The sequence below is a fragment of the Paramisgurnus dabryanus genome, chromosome 6, assembly GCF_030506205.2.
Source record: "Paramisgurnus dabryanus chromosome 6, PD_genome_1.1, whole genome shotgun sequence".
In the NCBI taxonomy this organism is placed as follows: domain Eukaryota; kingdom Metazoa; phylum Chordata; class Actinopteri; order Cypriniformes; family Cobitidae; genus Paramisgurnus; species Paramisgurnus dabryanus.
In genome coordinates, this window is record NC_133342.1 from 7,454,971 (window position 1) to 7,477,560 (window position 22,590).

Sequence of the window (22,590 nt, forward strand, 5' to 3'; positions counted from 1 at the left end):
GTTAGCATCATGTTAGCTTCATGCTAATCATGCTAGCATCATGCTAGCTTCATGCTAATCATGATAGCATCATGCTAACATCATGCTAATCATGCTAGTATCATGCTAGCTTCATGCTAATCATGTTAACATCATGCTAGCTTCATGCTAATCATGCTAGCTTCATGCTAATCATGCTAACATCATGTTAGCTTCATGCTAATCATGCTAGCATCATGCTAGCTTCATGCTAATCATGTTAACATCATGCTAGCTTCATGCTAATCATGCTAATCATGCTAGCATCATGTTAGCTTCATGCTAATCATGCTAGCATCATGCTAGCTTCATGCTAATCATGATAGCATCATGCTAGCTTCATGATAATCATGATTGCATCATGCTAAATCATGCTACCTTCAAACTTACATACTAACTGCCAGCCAGCCTACTAAACTAAACTTCTGTCAAACCGTTTTAAATGTTCAGGCTACGCTTTTTCAAGCCAACATAAAGTTTGTCTTCAAACTTTAATATCTAGTTATTATTCTTTTTCTTCTGAGACTAAAATTTCTAACTCTAACTCGTCCTAGAGCTTTCAAGCTACAGCCATCAAACTTTGGACAGACTTTCGGTCTGATCTGACGAGGTGTGCTATATCTTTTCTAACTGATGGGACCTTCCGAATTCCTAAACGGGGCGCTGAAACACCCCAAAATTTCCATTGACTTAACATTGAGACAAACTTTGACGGGTCAAAGCTGCGAGTGAGAAACTTGTAGAAACTTGTGGCTTACCACATTTAAGGAGGCTGACAGGCTGTGTAAGAACATACCTCACAATGGGGTGTAAGCTGTACCCCTGGGGTGTAAGAGGCCCCCAAATTTTCCCATTGACTTATAATGGGGCAGGAAATATGCCCATAAAAGGGAAAAAAAGCGTCCCAGATGGAATATCTTCACTTTAGAGTGTCTTAGAGACATGGGGGTGGGCTCATTTTACTCAAGCATCCAATCAGTCTCTTAGGATCACCCCAGAGATATTAAGCCACGCCCCTAGCAACAATTTTGGGTACCCTAGCAACATCTCCCATAGACTACCATTATAAAAAGCCCAGATGGATATCTTTGCACCAGAGTGTCATAGAGACATAGGGGTGGGCTCATTTTACTCAGGCATCCAATCAGTCTCTTAGGATTCTTATTGAGGTATTAAGCCACGCCCATAGCAACAAAATATGAAGACCCTAGCAACATAATAAACAAAGCCTTATATCTCTGGATCTGAACATCGTAGAGACACAGGGGTTGGACCGTTTTTCTTGTGGCTTGAAGTGTAATCATTATGGGATGCCAATTTTTTCCCTAGCAACCAAACTTAGTACCCTAGCAACGGAATAAACAAAGCCTTATATCTCCGCTTCAGAACATCATAGAGACACGGGGGTTGGACCGTTTTACTTGTGGCTTGAAGTGTGATCATTATGGGATGCCAATTTTCTCCCTAGCAACCAAACTTAGTACCCTAGCAACGCAATAAATGTTAGCTTCATGCTAGCTTCTTGCTAATCATGCTAGCTTCATGCTAGCTTCATGTTAATCATGCTAACATCATGCTAGCTTCATGCTAATCATGCTAACTTCATGCTAGCTTCATGCTAATCATGCTAACTTCATGCTAACTTCATGCTAATCATGCTAACATCATGCTAGCTTCATGCTAATCATGCTAGCATCATGCTAGCTTCATGCTAATCATACTAGCATCATGCTAGCTTCATGCTAATCATACTAGCATCATGCTAGCTTCATGCTAACTTCATGCTAATCATGCTAGCTTCATGCTAATCATGCTAGCATCATGCTAGCTTCATGTTAATCATGCTAGCATCATGCTAGCTTCATGCTAATCATGCTAGCATCATGCTAGCTTCATGCTAATCATGCTAGCATCAAGCTAGCTTCATGCTAATCATGCTAGCATCATGCTAGCTTTATGCTAATCATGCTAGCATCATGCTAGCTTCATGCTAATCATGCTAGCATCATGCTAGCTTCATGCAAATCATGCTAATCATGCTAGCATCATGCTAGCATCATACTAGCTTAATGCTAATCATGCTAGCTTCATGCTAATCATGCTAGCATCATGCTAGCATCATGCTAGCTTCATGCTAATCATGCTAGCATCATGCTAGCTTCATGCTTATCATGCTAGCTTCATGCTAATCATGCTAGCATCAAGCTAGCTTCATTCTAATCATGCTAGCATCATGCTAGCTTCATGCTAATCATGCTAACATCATGCTAGCTTCATGGTAAATCATGCTACCTTCATACTTTAACATACTAACAGCCAGATAGCCTACTAAACTAAACTTATGTCAAACCGTTTTAAACGTTCAGGCTACGCTTTCTCAAGCCAACATAAAGTTTGTCTTCAAACTTTACTATCTAGTTTTTCTTTAAAACACTAATATAGTCCTTTAACTAAGCACATATCTCCAATTCGTAAAGATTATAAAAAACAGTTTTTATGTATTTTAAGCACATTGGATCTAAACAAGCAGGAATCATTTCTAAATTTCAAAACTAAATAACACTTGTACATAACTTTGGGGGTTCATATGGGGTTTTACCTCTGACAATACTTGATCACATAAATAGCTTGTTATCAAGTCAATCACACATTATTAAGTCTTGAAAAAAACAACAAAGAAAATACATGAGACTCTTATGATCTATACAAACTGGAGATGTATACTTACAGTAGTTGTGGTCATAAAATATTGATTGTTGCACTATATTGGTGTTTTAAAGAAAAGTAAGCATCCTTACAAAATGTGAAATAAGCAATTAGCCAACAAGCTAATATCCAAAACAGAAAATATGTACACAATGCGCTATTCTCATCTCAAATTAGGTCATATGTCCCTTTTCATTTGAACAATCCACGTTTTCTGAGGTTTTTTGTCCTGTGGAAATTTGGAAAAAGATGTATTTTCTGTGTCTCAATGGCTGAATGACCAATATCCTGATACAAAACAATAGGTTTAAAGCGCATGCTTTGGACGTCCATCCTGAATAAAGCATATGGGGACTAGATGTGCACACTAGTAGGGATTAAATGCATTATGTTATTTCCCATCCGCTGAGCAAAAGCTCTCCTGAGACGGAGATATTCTCAATTCTCTTACTTTACATGCATTCAGCTCCTATGGGAAAACACTGACATTAAAATGGACACAAAGCATTTCTCTAGCTTATGCTATCCATTTTTTGTTCCTCATGTTTAATATTCTGTTATACAGTGCAGCATGCAGTTTAATAATTTAATTTATTTTTTGGATAAAAGTCGATACATTTGTTTCATCAAACAATATAATTTTTAGATCTTATTTGACTGTTCAGATTTCCTGTAGAAATTAAAATGATCTCAATCTTAATGAGGCTAATATCTCTGATGCCAATATCTTAAGTCATCCTGGACACTAACATTTTAATGATTCATTAAAGATTAATCACTTTATCGTCATGGGATTTCAGTATCATTGAAGGGATCATGATTTTTTCATAGATTTAAAGACCTGAAAGAGGTGTTGCGTGACGTCAGACTTAACAAGCAGATTGACAGTTGCCATCTTTCCCCCATTCATTGCATCTTGGGTAAAATATATTTGACAGCTGTCAGTAGATTCAGCCGTACACGTCAAAAAACTTTCTTAATATTTTGGTCTTGTTTTAAGTAATTATATAAAAATTTCTTAAATCAAGATGCATTTTTTAAGATGCAAGTAATTAAGTTAAAAATATATCAAATTTAAGTGAATTTGTGCATAAAACAAGCAAAAATAAAATAATAATAAAAATCTGCCAATGGGGTAAGGAAAAACACTTTTCTCAATGACTTAATTCAAGAAAAATTGAAAAAAAAAATCTTACTGCAGTGGGAGATTTTTTTATATTTGTTTAGTTTAAAAACTAGATTTATTTTTCTAGGTCATTTCGCTTATCAAGAAAATGCATCTTGTTATAAGAATTTTTAGATATTTTTACTAAAAACAAGACAAATATACTAAGTAATAAATAATATTTTTTTTGTCATAAACACTGCAAAAAATGATTTTTAAGAAAAAAAATTCTTCGTATTTTTGTCTTGTTTTCAGTAAAAATATCTAAAAATTCTTAAATTAAGATGCTTTTTCTTGATGAGCAAAATGACCCAAGAAAATAAGTCTAGTTTTTAGACCAAAAATATCAAACTTAAGTGATTTTGTGCATGAAACAAGCAAAAAAATCAGCCAATTGGGTAACCAAAAAAATCCTGAATTTTTTTCTAAAACACTAAATTCAAGAAAAATTTAACCCCATTGGCAAATTGTTTGCTTGTTTTATGCACAAAATCACTCAAATTTGATATTTGTGGTCTAAAAACTAGACTTAATTTTCTTGGGTCGCTTTGCTCATCAAGAAAAAGCATCTTAATTTAAGAATTTTTTTTATATTTTTACTGAAAACAAGACAAAAATACTAAGATTTTTTTTCTTGAAAATAATTTTTTGCAGTGTACAACTGAATCTCTCATCAGTTCAAAGGTCAACCGGGGCAAATAACCTCTTTATGTCATACTTACTCTCATCTAAAAATGTAACACCTAACGATTTTAGCTTTCTTGCGTAATTTACTAGCTTTTCTGCCTGACTGAAGTGCATTCATTTAAAAAATGAAAAACCCAATGCGTCCCCTCTCGGTCAAACATGGAGAATAATGCATCGGTGAAAAGATGTTCGATTGTCTCGGCTGAGATTACAAACATATATTAAATGTCATTTGTTGGCTCATGGCCGAATTGGGGTACGTTCATCCCTGGAAGAGGACACGAGAAGTGTTGTACGTTTAGATAAAATGCCGCAAACTGAGTCAGAATAGGATAGGGTTTCTAACTGTAGTGTTAAAGGAAGAATTCAAGTGTATGATAGTCACAGAGCTTATCAGGCTCAGTGCACACAAGTCTGTAAGGTTAATGAATGTCTTACCATACCGGCTCTATCACAGCAGACCAGAGCGGGAATGAATGAATGAAAGTGAGAGAGATGAGTGTCTCGCATCTCCTGTTTCTTCTGCCACATTACTTCTCATTTCTTTAACAGTTTCAAATAAAGCCACTGTTAGACTCCATATTGCTACATCAAGCATGTAGTTTCTGTATGTGACCTATGAAATCCAGATTTAAGTTTTATAATGTAAGATTAGGAGCATCAAAGTTTGATTTCACTGATTTGATTTTAATTTTTGACATAAGCTTAGTCAATATTAAAGAGCACATAACACACACAGTTTCTGCCAATCTCATGTTAATCTTGGCTACCTTGTATTTCATCATATGTCCAAAAAGTCTTTTGTGTTTATAAAATTCATAAAAGACAGAACAGCCTTAAAATTTTTCCCAAAAGGCTTAACTCTTGGAAGCGTATGGTGGGAGGAGATAAAGAGTTACAAGTACAGCACAGCTCTATGTTCGTGTTGTTAACATTACTGTATATGCACTTGAGATTAGATTTTAATTGACTTACCGCCTGTGGTTTTGACTCCTGAACGAGGTCTCTACCGCTTCATCCATCAGTTGTAAATAATTGGCTAATCCGGGCCTTGTTAGCAATCGTCTCCGAAATGCAGGTAACAGACAAAAACCCATTCGCAATCACCTTGCTGTCTGGGAAAAACAAACTGCATACACTGTTGTCCGAAAGGGGACATTTCACACAACCTTTTTAAGATGTCAAATAAATCTTTGGTGTCCCAGAGTACGTATGTGAAGTTTTAGCTCAAAATGCCATATACAGTATATAATTTATAACAGGGGTAGGGCCCTATAATTTCCGCGATCACGGAATCGCGGACGGAATCGCGGAATTGGCTAATTAACACGGAATCTAGTATTAACGCGGAATTTTGCGGAATTTTACATATTTTGAATAAAATTATGTTTTTGTGTGGGAGACGAACGTATGTCTGGGGGAAATGCAGACCGGGGGAAGTAAATCTGGGCGACACGCCCCCTCCCGTCGTTTCAGACCCCCTCCAAAACACTGAAACCATGGCGAAGCGACTCTACATGACTCTGCTGCTTTCGTCAGCGAAAAAATTAAGAAATTTGACGCTAAGCACATGACTCTTATGTGACCGGAGAACTGTTATTTTGTAAGTTTTGTCAACACTCTGTTCACGGTGAGCGCAAAGATACATGCACTCTCTCATACACGTCTGTCTCACTGCACCTCTCACACGTGCACGCGCTCACGCATCTGTCCGAAGTGCGAACACAAATCCTCATGTATTTGTTCAGTTTTATGCATTTCAAGCGAGCTGAGGCAAACTAACTATCCCTCGCATTTAAAATATAATCATCTGCATCGTGGCGCCGCTCTCTGTCTGTCTTTCGCTCGCACGTGCAGAGAGTTGCGCGCCTCATGCTGTCCGAAGTCAGATCACCTGTGTATGTTTGTAAAGTTATATGCATTTCAAGCGATCGTGTATTAAATATGGATTGCGTTCCGCTGGATTTGATGTGTTTTCACTTCTGAAGGCACCACTGCTTTGACACCTTGTTGTAGCCTTCTGCAACAACACTAAACAATGCATTGAATTGAGTTGTGTGTGTGTGCGCGTGCGTGTGTAAATGCATCTTTTATAGTCATTAAGTAATCCTGTTATCCAGTTTTTCCCCAAATCATTTACATTTTAATCATTAACATTAAAGGCACACTCTTTTTATGACTAAAATAACAGTAAAGGGTAAAAAATATAATTGCCAAAAATTAAAACGGATAAAACGGAATTAGCAAAAATTAAAACTGAGAAAACGGAATTTGGGAAAAAATCAAACGGAATTTGGGAAAAAATAAAACGGATTTTATAGGGCCCTACAGGGGTGGCGAACGTCGGTCCTGGAGAGCCGCAGCCCTGCAGTTTTTAGCTCCAACTCTGATTAAACCTCACCTGTCTGAATGTTTCTAGTAACTCTTTAGACCTTGATTACCTGTTCAGGTGTGTTTGATTAGAGCTGGAGCTAAACTCTGCAGGACTGCGGCTCTCCAGGACCGACGTTCGCCACCCCTGATTTATAATATCATGTTAAAATGATCACTTTGTAGATGTGAGCAAAAATGTGGGTGTGTCCTTTTAAATGCAAATGAGTTGATTTCTCAGTGCCGTGGTTGGATTTGCAGATAAAGGGACTGTATTATCCCCTTCTGACATCACAAGGGGAGCTAATTTTCAGTAACCAATTTTTTGATTGATGTGTGGGCGTGCTTTTCCAGGGGAAGTGCCCAAGATATAAGGGGACCATAATACATAAAAGTTAAAAATGTTAAAAAAATAAACGTTCCAAAACCAAAAGAGAAGTAGTGAGTTCGGTCCAGAAATACTCGCTCAACTGCTTTTTTTGACACGTTGCCTTTGTTTAGCATGATGGATACAACTCTTAAACCTTGTTAATAAGACAGAATGCACAAAATGTCGTTAACCCCCCTTCAACTATTTCTTTTCATTATATCGGACGATTTTATGTAGAAAATAAACATTGTTTGTAGTATGCAGTAAGGTCGTATTGCATTGGCATGTATACTGTATAGCTTTACTGTATATACAGGCTGCTGTTGAATGTGTTTCTATCCTGAGTTTTTATTAGACATGTATACAAACATAATGCTTAGTGGTTGTGCTTGGGTTTGTGTTCAGAATATGGACACTCTACCCCTGCTGTTTTCAAGACAAAGTGCTTTTGACTCATCTATAATTCAAATCTGTTCACTCCAGTGTTTTAATAGCAGTCTGTTATCTGACGTCATTACTCTCTCTTTGCATCGCTTTTGATACTTTTCGTCTGTTTGGCTTTACCTTCCGACCCAGTGACTTGGCAAAAACACTTGGGAATGTACACTAGTAATACTTACTGCAGTACTGTATATGCTGGATGTATAACCATGTTTTTTTGGTGTATTGATTACTATTAGCAAAACCATGGTTTTACCAAAGTACCCATGGTTTTTTGATTTTAGTAAAACCATAGTTCTCGTTATTTTCGTAAGGATTAACTGTTTCATTTAGTGTTATCATCTCAGATATATTTATCATTATTTTGTACCTATTTTGTATCTATCTCTGTTCACACTCTAATAAAATGCTGGGTTATTTTCAACCCAGCGTTGGGTCTACCCAAAAGGTATGAACCCAACTCGTTCATACCTTGCTGGATTGTTTTAACACGTTAAAGGTGCATTGTATTACCTTAAGAAGGATCTCTTGCCAGAAATGCAATATAATATACCTAAATATATTATCAGTGGTGTATAAACCTTACATAGTGAACTGTTTTGTTGTTTTTTTACCTTAAAATCAGATGTTTATCTCCATACACATGTTTCCACAGTAGCCCTACATGTACAAACTGCTCTATAGAGTGTGTACTGTCCCTACGTTGTCTCAGACAACAACATGCTTATCCCGTGACGGCTACCATATGTGTTTTGAAATTGAGGGGTGGGCTGTTGGTTGCAATTCCCAATATCACCACTAGACGCCGCTAAAATGTACACACTTAACCTTTAAGTGATTGTCAAATATATATTTTTTGGGGTTAATTTAAACCAACAGCTGGGTTTGTCCCTTTTTGACCCAATAGAGTGTAGTAAGCCAAAATTGTTAAAAATGTGGTTAATTTTGTTTCCAGTTCATCCATGTTATGATTCATAAGTTGCATTGTGGGATTTAAGGTCCCGTTTTTCCTGTGTTTTCAAGCTTTGATTGAGTTTACGGTGCGCAATATAACGTGTTCATGTTTTGTGGGGAAAAATGCAGTATTTTCCACACAATTTACTTATCTCTATACCACTGTTTTCATTGTCCTAAAAACTGGCTGATGTCTTCCTTGTTCTATGAAGTCCCTCCTTCAAAAAAAGATAACGAGTTCTGATTGTGTAGCTGGTTTAATGTGTTGTGATTTGACAGCAGCTTAGCTTAGCTGGTGGCTGGCGTATTCCTGTGGGCGGAGCTTAGTCAAAAACTCTTATATTGACGTCATATATCCAGGAAGTAGAGGGTCCTGTAGTTAATTATTTTTAAGAAAATATATTGTTTATTTATGCTCTAACAGCAACCTTACACACTAACCAAAGTTTTAAAAAATGGAATCACAAAAAATGGCCGCTTTAAGTATTTTATGCTTGTGGTAAATGTAGTATGTTACCCAACACTCTAAAAAATGCTGGGTTATTGTGAACCTGATGTTTGGTCAAAAGGGGACAAACCCAGCCGTTGGGTTAAATTAACCCAGAAAATTGTAATATCTGACCAAACAATTGGTTAAAACAACCCAGCATTTTGGATTGAAACAGCACAGCATGGGTTAAATTACAACCCAATGGCTGGGGTAGTCCATTTTTGACCCAACATCAGATTGAAAATAACCTACTTTTTTCAAATTAGAAAGTATGGTCTCCAAAATTTGATCCTACACTGTAAAAAAAATCCGTAGAAATTACAATGTTATTGCAGCTGGGTTGCCGGTAATTTACCGTAGATTTACATTTATGTTATTTACTGGCAAGAGTTTGTTCAAAGTTAAATAAATTTTAAATATTAACAAGTCTTTATCGTTACAGAATAAAACTATACAATAACAGCCTCATGCAAAGCATTCTGGGAACCAGAAATCATCATCAACCTTTTTCTGTTTTTTGCTTCAGATTTTGTTTCCCAGAATGTTTTGCTTGATGCTGTTTTTTAGTTTTACTCTGTAAAGACAAAGACTTGTACATGTTTAATGTTCATTTAACTTTGAACAAAATGTTGCCAGTAAAAAACATACATTTAAATCTATGGTAAGTTACCGGCAACCCAGCTGCAATTTCTACGGAATTTTTTTACAGTGTAATCTTAACATGTATATAAGATGTAAAAATATAACATTTAATCAGAAATATGCAGAATACAAAGATTTATGGTTTCTGGATGGGGTGCTGTAGATTCAGTTTCCAGTCGTCAGTTTGGCAGTTTGAGCAGATGAGTGCAGGACAGCAGCAGTAATTAATCTTGCCTTGGGAATTAGCCGGATGTCAGCACAAGTCAGTCTGGAGAAGCATTTTTAAAAGGGCACATTTAATGACTTCTTATTTATGACTGCTGGTAGGTCCTCATTCCCTGATCCCTGTCATCCAGGAAATATCCGACAGCTTCAACTCTTTTCTATACAAAAGGTCTTTCTTACAAAAACAGGATGGTTAGGACATATTGGTGATAATAAAAACTGCATACAGAATATAAAATATGCATCTAAGTACAGTATGCCTTTTCAGGAATTATCAGTTGTGTTTTATATAAGTATCAACTTAATCTCAAAGTTTAAAAAAGCTTAACTGCTTAGGAGAAATAAAAAATAAGATCCAGGCTAAAGTCACATCATTTTATGAGATCAGGAGCATCAAAGTTAATGACCTTACTCAGTCAATATTACAGATATCAAGGTTATATTTTCATGTGATGTTCTTAACACCATGTAGGCGGCTTTTATGAACAATAAATCACCAAAATTGGCTTTTGTTGGATGTTTAAAAGGAAGGGTCACAAAGAAGACCTGTAGATGTTTAACTAAAACAATCTGGATTTGTGTAAATTTGATGAGATGGCTTACAGATAATATTTTCAATAACATTGACTTTTCATTACAGACTTTAAAACTTGAGTCTTTATCTCAGGAGAAATATCTAAGATTAAGGAAACTTAAGCAAAAGTGTCTATTTAGTCTCCTTTTAATCATCTCATTGATGTCTAATATTTGAAATATACACAGGTATAAGCTGCAATTATGTGCTTTTGTTTTTCTCTCTTTCTTTCAGAATGACACATGGAGTGAGTTGTATTCGTTTGCTGTGTTTAAAGCCATGAGCCACATGTTGTGTATAGGTTACGGACGACAAGCTCCAGAGAGTCTCTCTGATATCTGGTTGACGATGCTCAGCATGATTGTCGGAGCCACCTGCTACGCCGTCTTTATCGGACATGCCACGGCCCTCATCCAATCCCTGGACTCATCGCGACGCCAATATCAGGAAAAGGTAAAGCAAACATCTAGTCGTGTAAGATGTATAGGAATGTCTTGCTTAACTGCTGAAGTTACAAAACATAATCCCCAGTAATAAATGAACACTGCTCAGTGTTAAGCTGCAATCTGTGACTTTATCCTCTCTATCACCTAAAATTGCCAGACAAAAAAAGAAATCGAGTCCAACTAAAACAAACACTGATCACCATAATGGTGACTTTAAATAAAGCAAAGACAACATCTAAACCAAAGTTAATAAATAACTTTACAAGTAAGAGGTAAAGTGCAATTTAAGGTTTGGCGATAAAGAGGGTAAAGTCACAGATTGCAGCTTTTAACCCTGTAGTGTGGACTTATATAAACACTGACCAGTGTTACTTTAACACTGATGATTTTGCTGTGTATAGTACTATCCAAATATTTTTATGGACTCTCTGCACATATACTTCTACTTTGCACGGTACAGCATGTATTTGGCTGGTGAAGGGAATGTACAAGTATGTAATGTGATAAGGGTATTGATTACCGCGCATAATAACTTTGACTCGTAGCTAAGTGTGTAAAGCACAAAGCGCTGAGACTGCTGTGAATCACTTACTGAGACTGAATATATCCACACATTCAATTTATTTTATACTCGGATAAAAAGTAAACAATGTTACTTTCGATTGTTGTCGGGTTGAGGATATCAGGAAGTGACTTCACATAACTTCCTGTATGGTTCTTCCACCAATTGTTACACTTGCATTTTGCTTATGCTTTTAGCCAAAGTGATGCATGGCACATATATTTAATCGGTTTGTGTTTTCCCTGGGTATCAAACACCCATACCTTGCTGTTTTAGCTTGATAGCAGCAAAGGTTAGGTAGTTAGATAAGACAACCACAGAAGACTTTTAAACTCGCATAACACTCAAATACACAGTTTTTTACACTGTTTTTTTTAAACGCATCACCGCATCACTAAATCATCACAATTAATACAGTCAGCTTGTCAATGTCACTTTTCACTCGGCTGTCCAATCACAATGGGGGAGGACTGCAAAAAATGACTTTCTTACTTAGTATTTTTGTCTTGTTTTCAGTAGAAATATCAAAAAAAGTATGGAATGGAATAAAAAGGAATAATACTTTTTATAATTATAGTTTTTTTGCATTTACTTAATACAAGAAAAATTCAGCAAAAAATTATTATCCCATTGACAGATTTCTTTGCTTGTTTTAAGCATAAATTCACTAAAAACTAGACTTATTTTCCTAGGTAATTTTTCTCATCAAGAAAATACATATTAATTTAAGAATTTTTTTATATTCTTATGAAAACAAGACAAAAATACAAAATACAAAAGTAAGAAAGTCATTTTTTTGCAGTGCGCCCACTTATTCTTTACCTGCACTGCAAAAAATTATTTTCAAGAAAAAAATTTGTAGTATTTTTGTCTTGTTTTCAGTACAAATATCTAAACATTCTTGAATTAAGATGCTTTTCATAAGCAAAACGACCCAAGAAAATAAGTCTAGTTTTAAGACCAAATTAATCAAATTTAAGTGATTTTGTGCATAAAACAAGCAAAAAAATCTGCCATTGGGGTAAGCAAAAAATCTTTAAATTTTTCTTAAACACCAAATTCAAGAAAAAAAATGTTTTGCTTGTTTTATGCACAAAATCACTTAAATTTGATATTTTCAGTCTAAAAACTAGACTTTTTTTCTTGGGTTGTTTTGCTCATAAAGAAAAGGCATCTTAATTTAAGAATATTTAGATATTTTTATTGAAAACAAGACAAAAATACTAAGATTTTGTTTCTTAAAAATCATTTTTGCAGTGTATTTTGGATGTCTTCATTTTCTGACACCTATTTTAGGCCTTGTAGTGCTTTACTGAAATGTTGTTATATCAGTTGTGTTTCTTTATGACATTATGAAGACATCCAAATGTACTGTTGAGCTCCATTACAAACAGGTTTGGGGGCATTGAGTTTAACTGATGATGTCACCTTACGACAACACTTCCTGGTCTTTAAAAGCTCTAAATACTATAACGATCAAACTACCAAAATCATTCATACTCATGAAAGTGGTTATCGTTTCAGCAGGTTGCACAGCTGACGTTTGTTCAGCTGTTTGTTTTTTGTTACGTCGTGTCAGCATCTCTTCAGATGAAGTTGCTATGATTGGATAATCACTGATAATGCGACAGATATGTGTTTGCTTTTCCGACTCTGTTTGTTTTCACTAAAAGCTCTATTAGCTGAAAGACGACCAGCGAATGTACTACAGCACCTACCGCAGTGCTGACTTTGGTCGTGGCTGTCATTTTTCTGTGCTTCGTGTTTGTTACCTGGAGTGGCTTTCAGCTCTTCTGTGCCGGTGAGCTCAGCCAATCATTCATCAGCTCTGTTACCATGCAGAATGCTTTGTATAGAGAACGACGCCCTCTGATTGGTTGCTTTGACAGTCATTCGAATCGGGTGTGTATCTTCAAGCAGATGACAGACAGCAGAGACTCTGTGTGTTTTGGTGGTTGTCTATTCGATTTATGTGTTTGTGTGTGTGCACAATTTTGCAGTGTATCTTTGGCCGAGGTAAAATTGATGAGGCAGCAGATTAGTGTCCCAACAGAGTCCTTGTGAAGTTGACATGGGTGTGTGCTGTGATTCTGTCATTGAGAGCACATAATGAAGTGATGTGTATGGGATGGGTGTTGGTTTGGTAGAAAGAGAGAGAGAGAGAGAGTGTGTCGGTGGAAAGAAAGAAAAGACCTGTAGGGGTCAGGGACGAGCGACCTGTTCTTCTGCACTCATTTTAGAAAATTGTCCACTTGACGCTGTAATTCAGTTTGAAAGAGAGACAGTTCAACTGCATTCTGTCATTATGTTACAAGATGGTACACGATGCCCATTTATGGCTGTTTGGTTCCATACAGAACATCTGAAATGTTAGATAAAAAATGGATCATAACTGTATTAAACAACATCCTGAAGAGATGGGATTTTTATTTGATTATTCAGTATGTTTGGACAAATCACATAGGACACTACTTTTTTACAAAAAAACATTTGGCTTTATAACGTGCTAAATTCTGTTCAAATTTGTTTAGAAGTGTGATCCAATGTAATAAGGTTTGGATGGTACCTTGTTTCCTCTGAATGCCTCTAGCTCAAACTTCATAGAGTTATGATATATCATTAGTGCTTTATGAAGAAATGAACAGATTAGATCTATGAGAGAAAGAGTTCATTGATTATCTATTTGTGCAGGCACCTTATTATGACATCAAGGTACGTGTAAGGGATTAGTGCCCTCTAGCTTATACAACCTGTGGTTACGTTTTATGGATTTTTTTTGCTAATACATCAGATTCAAGCATTTTATTTTTTGCATTTGTAAATGTAAAAATTATTTCATAATAATTTATGGTTTTAAAGATTTTCGAGCATCTAACCCCACCCTTCCTCTAAACCCAACCAGTTCTCAACCATATAAAACAAAACACATAAAGAAAGGTACAGTCACAGGTATTTATTGCATAAAAAACCGTATTAATGATTTACAACCTTTTTGCGTTGCAAACCTTTGCTAACTGAAGCCATACGATAAATTTTCACTTTGCCTGCACACTAAGGTGTTAATGATTAATGGTACATTGCAAAAAATGATTTTCAAGAAAACATTTTCTTAGTATTTTTGTCTTGTTTTCAGTAAAAATTTCTTAGAAATTCTTAAATTAAGATGCTTTTTCTTGATGAGCAAAACGACCCAAGAAAATAAGTCTAGTTTTTAGACCAAAAAGATCAAATTTAAGTGTTTTTGTGCATAAAACAAGCAATAAAATCTGCCAATGGGGTAAGCAATTTTTTCTTGAATTTTTCTTGAATTTAGTGTTTAAGAAAAAAATTAAGATTTTTTTGCTTAACCCATTGGCAGATTTTTTTGCTTGTTTTATGCACAAAATCACTTAAATTTGATATTTTTGGTCTAAAAACCAGACTTATTTTCTTAGGTCATTTTGCTCATCAAGATAAAGCATCTTAATTTCAAAATTTGTAGATATTTTTACTGAAAACAAGACAAAAATACAATTTTTTTTTTTCTTAAAAATATTTTTTTGCAGTGTAAACGAACTTCACTGCAAAAAATTACTTTCTTGCTCAGTATTTTGTCTTGTTTTCAGTAAAAAAATATCGAAAACTTCTTAAATCAAGATGTATTTTCTTGATGAGCAAATGACCTAAGAAAATAAGTCTAGTTTGTAGGCAAAACATCAAATTTAAGCGAATTTGTGCTTAAAACAAGCCAAAAAAATCTGTCAATGGAATAAGACATTTTTGCTGAATTTTTCTTGTATTAAGTAAATTCAAACTTCTTGTTTTAAGCACAAATTCACTTATATTTGATATGTTTTGTTTTAAAACTAGACTTATTTTCTTAGGTCATTTTGCTCATCAAGAAAATACATCTTGATTTTTAGATATTTCTAATGACAATAAGACAAAAATTCTAAGTTAGAAAGTAATTTTTTGCTGTTTATGCTTGCCGCCACAGGACTAACATGTCGTCTTCTGAGATAACATAGAGACGAAATACATTCTGTTGAACAGTTTTTCTGTTTCTTACTGTAGAAACATGACGGAGACTACGTAAGGGGACGCACGGTGTATGTAGATTAAACAGCTCATTTACAGTAACAAAAACAACAAAGTTTGTTTTGTAAGGTCTTTGTACACCACTGATAATACATCTTATATTGCATTTCTGTCAAGACATTATTTTAAAAGTTACACAACACACCTTTAATTTCACCTGCTGCCCGTTAAGATGCTAATTTAGTAAACACATCTGTTGGTCATATTTTGGGGAATGGATAAATGACAATCTTATGGGTTGGAGGATAGGTTGGTTTTGGCCACCGGGGTTGTTTTGGACACAAAGACTCATTTGAAATGTCTTCCTGTATAGTCTCACTAAAAGTCTCTCACAAATACACACACCGATCTCATGGGATCAGCTGAACGCATCCACTATATGTTGGGCAGCTCACAGCTATGATCAAATGAAACAGCATGGTTCCATGTAACATATGTGTCATAATGTATGTGTTTGTGTCTGTGATGTGTGTTTGCTCGCATTACTTATTTTTATCTCTGCTATAAAAGTGTGTTGACTGTGTGCTAAATCTGTAAGGTTGGCAAGCAGTCTGCATACTTAAAGAGATTGACAGTGCTGGTTAGATCAGAACAAGTAGAGGAAGAAACCATCCCAATCTTGGCTTTACACAATTCATGGTAATTTATAAATATGAATTTTTTGATTATTATTTATTTTAACATATTTTTTAATCTATATTTATGTTGTCTTCACAGATGGTGTCAACCAACACTGCCTACTAACTTTTATTCGTGGCGATCTGTTATCGTAGTGTTAATGTAAAAAGGAAAACAAATTCTGATTAGACGCATTACATTTAGGGTGCGTGTACACCAAATCGTTAAAACGCGGCTGAAAACACTGTTGCTACACATCCTCATTTTAATTTAAGTTTCGGCATTTCGGCATAACCTGAAATATATTTGTCCTTGTACTCTTTTCGCTGCATCTTCGGGTTGAAGTGTCCACTAGAGGCACTGTAGACTCTCAATTTTTCTCTTTTTGTTGCGGGTTCATTCAAGGTTACAAAGCAGACGATACTGAACATTAACGGCGTATATTCTTCAGTTTATGCTTGTGTGACGTCTGATGTCTTTACTTGCAGGATTGATAGTGTTCTGTCAAGGTATGTCAAGAACTTGTTCTTTACGGAAAGCATAGTGGTGACTTACTAAAGGGACAGTAATGAATAATCAAAATACATCTGTACGTTATAGTCGGTGGTGATTTATAAAAAAATTACCACAAGGACAGCGTAAGTGGCTTAGGCATGCCATGCATCTGCGTGCAAATGAACATAAATAAATACAAACGGCACAAATCTACCTAAAGGTGCACTGTGTAGATTTTTGCTGCATGTGAATTGCAACCAACGGCTCAGCCACAACTCACTCCTCCTTTTCGAAACGCATAGAGAAGCTACAGTAGCCACCACAAGACAAACGTCATCATCTGAGACAATTCAATTCAATTCAATTTTATTTATATAGCGCTTTTCACAGTTTTTCAAAGCAGCTTTACATGAGTAGATGTAGAGGAAAACACAGAAAATCAATAGATAATATAAGAAGTAGAATATAGCGGCTAAGGCTAAACCATACAAGCGAGCGTAGTAATAATGTAACGTCTATAGTAAAGTGCTAAGTTAAGACAAAGTTGGCTGAATCTCCCGGGGACGAAAAACCCCCCTAGGAGAAAACACAGTGGGAAAAACTACTAAAAGGACAAAAACCCTTGGGAGAGATTAATATTTATTTATATATATAGACACGGTAGGGATAGGAAGCGGGTAAGTGGATTAAACTGGTTCAGCCGGTGGTCGTTGGTCGCACATCTGCTGGGCATCACGTTGAAGGACAGCCAGTAGATCAGTGGTGCGATGACCTTCACAGCAGCAGGAACTGGGTCTGTTTGTCTCATTGTCCTCTGGGTCGAGGACGAGACAGGTAGAGAAAAGCAGAATTCTATTAGCGTAGGGGCTGTTCGCAATGTAATGCAAGTTTCATACAGTATTGTGGTTTAAAATCGGCTCGGTTCCAGACAGGCTACCTATTGCTGCATAAGTATATTACCCATATGAGGTATGTGAGTGCTTTGTTGTAGACAAACTAACTAGTGCAGGATAAGTACATTTACTGGACATTTTATGTGAATGCTTTGTTAAAGAAGAATGTCTTAAGTTTAGCTTTAAATTGATCAATGTAGTGGTAGAGCAATTTGTCTGTTTAGGGCTACTGTAGAAACATGGCGGTGCAAAATGGAGACTTTCATGTAAGGGGACCCACGGTGTATGTAGATAAAAGCGTCATATTCTAAGATAACAAAAACATTTTCATTATGTTATGTGTATGCACCACTCATAATATAGTTATGTAGATTATATTGCATTTCTGTCAATAGTTCCTCCTAAAATGTACACATTGCCCCTTTAACAAAAACGAGCATGTTGAAATGTGGGTATGTGCTTTGGTAACATTTTACAATCCTGCTTCAAAACAAAGAAAAAGCAAACGCTCTCGTGGACATTCCATTGAAAAATGCAGTGATTTTAGCTTTAGGAAGAGGTACATACGGCAAGTGAGTCTGGATTGAACAATTTCCATGTAGGTCAGCTAGTCTCTTTTTGTCTAGGTGGGCAGTTCTTTTCCAAAAAAGGCCTCTGTGGGCTCTAGACTTTATAGGGATTTTCCGCACTGATAAAATCACTGCCTAGTTTGTAGACCCCTGGAGTGTTGCATTTCTAGTGCTTCTGGGTGGGCCTGAAATATTTTGGAGAACGTAACAAGTGAAGAATTTCAATTAGACCCAATGCCCTCGTCTGCTGTTGTCATGAAATGGGCTTTTTATTGGGCTTTCAGATAAAGTACAATCCTCTCCTGCCGTCAGCAGCTGGCTCTTGCCTGACAACTACACCAAACCGTATCTCTCGGGTTTCGCCGAGCTGTCTCACCACCCGCTTTGGCACAGAACAGCCTGAGGACACAGGCATAAAAAATAACTGTAGATCTTCTCTCTTCTCCATGCACTAACCTCCTCGTATTATCCATCTTCTCCCTGTAGAACCTCTTAATCCGTAATCACCTGGATTTCTTCCACTGCATTTATTACTCTGATCTTGAAATGCATTCGAACAGCATCTCTCCCAAAAGACTTCTGACACATAAACACTGAGACGCTGCTTAATTAACATAGCACTTCAACTATGAGAGGAGATGAGTCTTCCATGAATGATTTATTTTCCCTAAAGATCACTAAATCTATAAGGCACATATTATGCCCTCAGGTGTGCCTAGAATGTGTAGGCAAAGTTTCAGCTCAAAATACACCACAGATCATTTGTGACCCGTCACGGAAACCAGGGACACAAGTCGGCAGCACAAGTTTCGAGAAAATGAGAAAGGTTTTTTTCAAAATTTGTGATTTTCGTTTTATTGCAGAATCTGTTAGTTGAGATCAAGAAGAAGCCTCTCCATGTTTGAGATAGCAGTTTTTGTATATTTAAAAGCGTACATTTTGCGGTTAAAATAGGCTTGTTTTTCCGGAGATTCTAGCGTGCAGCGGGGGGCATCATTGTCTGTGTGTATATTTACATACTGTATAAGCTTTTGTTTTCGCCTCCGCCCCCAAAGGGAACAGCGTGACTACTAAATAAGGATAGTTTGCCCAAAAATGAAAATAATGTAATTGATGACTCACCCTTATGTCGTTCTAAACTCGGAAGACCTCCCTTCATCTTCGGAACACAGTTTAAGATGTTTTATCGTTAGATTTAGTCCGAGAGCTTTCTATCCCCTTCATTGAAAATCTATGTATGGTTTCCATGTCCAGAAAGGTAATAAAACATCATCAAAGTAGTCCATGTGACATCAGTGGGTCAGTAAGATTGTGTTGATGCATCGAAAATACAGTTTGGTCCAAAAATAGCAGAATTACGACTTTATTCAGCATTGTCTTCTCTTCCGGCTCGAGCGTGAAGTCACGTGACTGTAGTGGGCTGCCCTGTTCCTCAGACATGTTTGCTAAGTTTTTTTTTTTTTTCAAACTTATAGCCTGCGTCTCCCCAGACTGTAAAGCTCGGGCGCACAAAACAAAAGAAAAATAAAAGAAGCTGGGGCGGAACAAATAACAGTCAGCCGCATCGTACGTCAGCCGCGTCACTGACTTTATGCGGCGCCGCAGTAGGATGACGTCAAAGTACCGCGAGAGCGCTTCAAGAAATCTTACGGAGTAGTTTAATTTCGACTCGCTCTCGCGGTACTTTGACGTCATCTCTATGTCAGTTCTTGCAGCGCAGCATGAGTCCAGACACACAGACGTTACACAGATATCGTTGTATTCTTTATATAATTGGCTACATGTTTTGTCTATCAATATTTTCCATGAAGTCATTGGCTGATGGAGGAACGAGCGAGCCATTGGTAACCTCTCTAAAGGATGTCACGTTTTCGACGGCGCTGTTTGGATGATCTATTATACTACTTCCCTATTTTAAATACAAACTTTGAAGGCGGGTTCATGTGTTTAACGGAGTGTAAGCTCATAGGCTATACCCTTACATGTTACGATTTAAATAGTCTTCAGATTATATATTATATTGTATTACCAGACATTCATGCGAAATCTGATGTAAACAATCTATATTTCACGGATTATACGCATTTGTGGACAAATATGGTCATTGGATAATCTGAAACAGACTGGATTCGACTTGTGATCCCCACAAAGGTAAAAAGAGTCATGTTTATTTTTGCGTGTTGTCATTTGGTCATAAAATACTACATATATGATGCTAGAACATCTCAAAAAGGGTTTTACAGGGGGCATGGCTTAGCTAAATGAGATGTAAATGAGCCCTATTGTCTCCCCCAGCTGAAAAGAAGAGTCTCTTTCGTCTCGATGTTCTCGGTTTGAGTATTTCTGAGTTCCTATATTCAAATGGCCACAACTTCTACAAATCTTATCAAATTTCCATGTGTCACACATCGTTGGAAAGCTTAGAAACTGCACTTTCAGAATATGTGAATAATTGCCCAGATCTGACTTGTGTCCCTACTTTCCGTGACTGGTCACATTTGCTATATCATGTCCAAAATGTCCCTATTTGGGTGGGAGCAAAAAAGTCCTGTTTTGATGTCTTTACCTTTCAATGCAAATGAGCTACAACTCTTCAATCCCTGACCAACAGACAGTGAGCTCTTTTAGTTAAAATATACCTGATTCCTGTGAGACAGTCTAAGACAATAGTATCTTTAGTCGAATTAATGAAGCTTTTGGGTAAAATTAAGCAGTCAGTCAGTGGCCGTGGGCGGGGCTTTGTTTGTGTGATGTCACATTAGGACTGTTGTGGTTTAATGTGGATTAAAAAAGAAGTAGGTGGATTTATTTTATTTTAGGGTTGTTGTGTTCACACACTGCCAACACACATTTATGTCCAAACATCTTGTAAAAGTGGATTTTGCACAACATGTGACCTTTAAAGGGGACATTTCACAAGACTTTTTTAGGATGTCAAATAAGTCTTTGGTGTCCCCAGAGTATGTACGTGAGGTTTTAGCTTAAAATACTATACAGATAATTAATTATTACATACTTGCAGAGAATCTTTACCAAAACTAATGCTAAGTTCAGACTGCACGATTTTAGCCCTGATTTTGACTTGCCGACAGGTTTTGAGAAATCCCCGACAAATGCCCGAAATCACAGGCAAATGGATGCTTGTGCACGCGAGTGACAATCACACAGTGTGAATTATCAAAGACGTGATTTAAGAGAATGGCCGACGAGTCGCCGACATCCGTGAGATATCTGGCATGCTAAATATCTGGACCTGTCGGTGATTTTCATGCCGTGTGAAATGTGTTTTGACTGAAAATGACCTACAGCCAATGAGAGAGCAACGTACAGGACAACTGGAAGTTCAGGGAGCAGTCTCCCCAACCATTTCCTCCTTTATAATCTTTATTTCGTCTTCTTTCTGCTGCAAATGAGCGCACATGCAATTTGCATGGTAAGCTTTTTACGGGCTACCAATTTCAATAATCCAGTCTAACGTGAGAAGTCTTGTACGCGTGACCTCGCGTTGTTTCCTTGCGTCAATTCTTGCGTGCGTTTGGTTGTGAGATGTAGTTTGCAGACCAGGACAAAGTTGTCACCGATTCTTCCTACAGTAAAGTCATGCAGTATGAAAATCCTTGTCGTAAATCCATCAAGCAGTCTGAAACAGCAACGGCTGAACGCCTCCCCAGATAGTCACGCAGTGTGAAAACATCTGTGACCCAACTAGTTTGAAAATCATGCAGTCTGAACTCTGCATAAGTTGGTTTAAACATTTTCGAGGTTGATTGAAGCACTGGGGACCCAATTATAGCACTTAAACATGGAAAAGTAATATTTTCATGATACTTTAAGGATAACCTTTATATCAAGACAATTGCTTATCTTGGGATTTTTTAACAATGCTAAAATGCAAGGTTGGTAAGATCTGGAGTCAAATTCTGCTTCCTCCACATAACCTTACATCAAAAATGGTTTGTTTGTGTATTTTATTGTATGTGTATTGTATTGTATATATATTTGATTTGGATAATGTATGTTACAATTATGAACGTTACAATAATCTATTTATGCATTTGACAGACACATATCCTATATGACTTACAGAATGGCCTACAAAAAAATGAAGAAAAAGCTTTTTTCATTTTTCTACTAATGGCCAAGTTGACAATGAGTGATACCATCACTTTACCAAGGTACAGCCATGTTCTTTTGTACTGTACAAAGGTAATAATCAGAGTCCTCAGTTTATTTATGATAGCTGGGGCATTAGTTACATGGGGTAATACATGACAAAGTGACAACCAAA

The 22,590-nt window shown here is 36.6% G+C and overlaps 1 protein-coding gene across 2 annotated transcripts in view; it reads left to right on the forward strand.

The window, feature by feature from the left end:
• Window positions 1–22,590, forward strand: part of LOC135744243 (potassium/sodium hyperpolarization-activated cyclic nucleotide-gated channel 2-like) — a 93,970-nt gene that overhangs the window by 52,176 nt on the left and 19,204 nt on the right. For both annotated transcript variants that reach the window (XM_065262246.2, XM_065262245.2), the window contains one exon: window positions 10,877–11,095. In XM_065262246.2, the coding sequence (XP_065118318.1) occupies window positions 10,877–11,095 (219 nt within the window). The remainder of the gene's footprint in view (window positions 1–10,876; window positions 11,096–22,590) is intronic.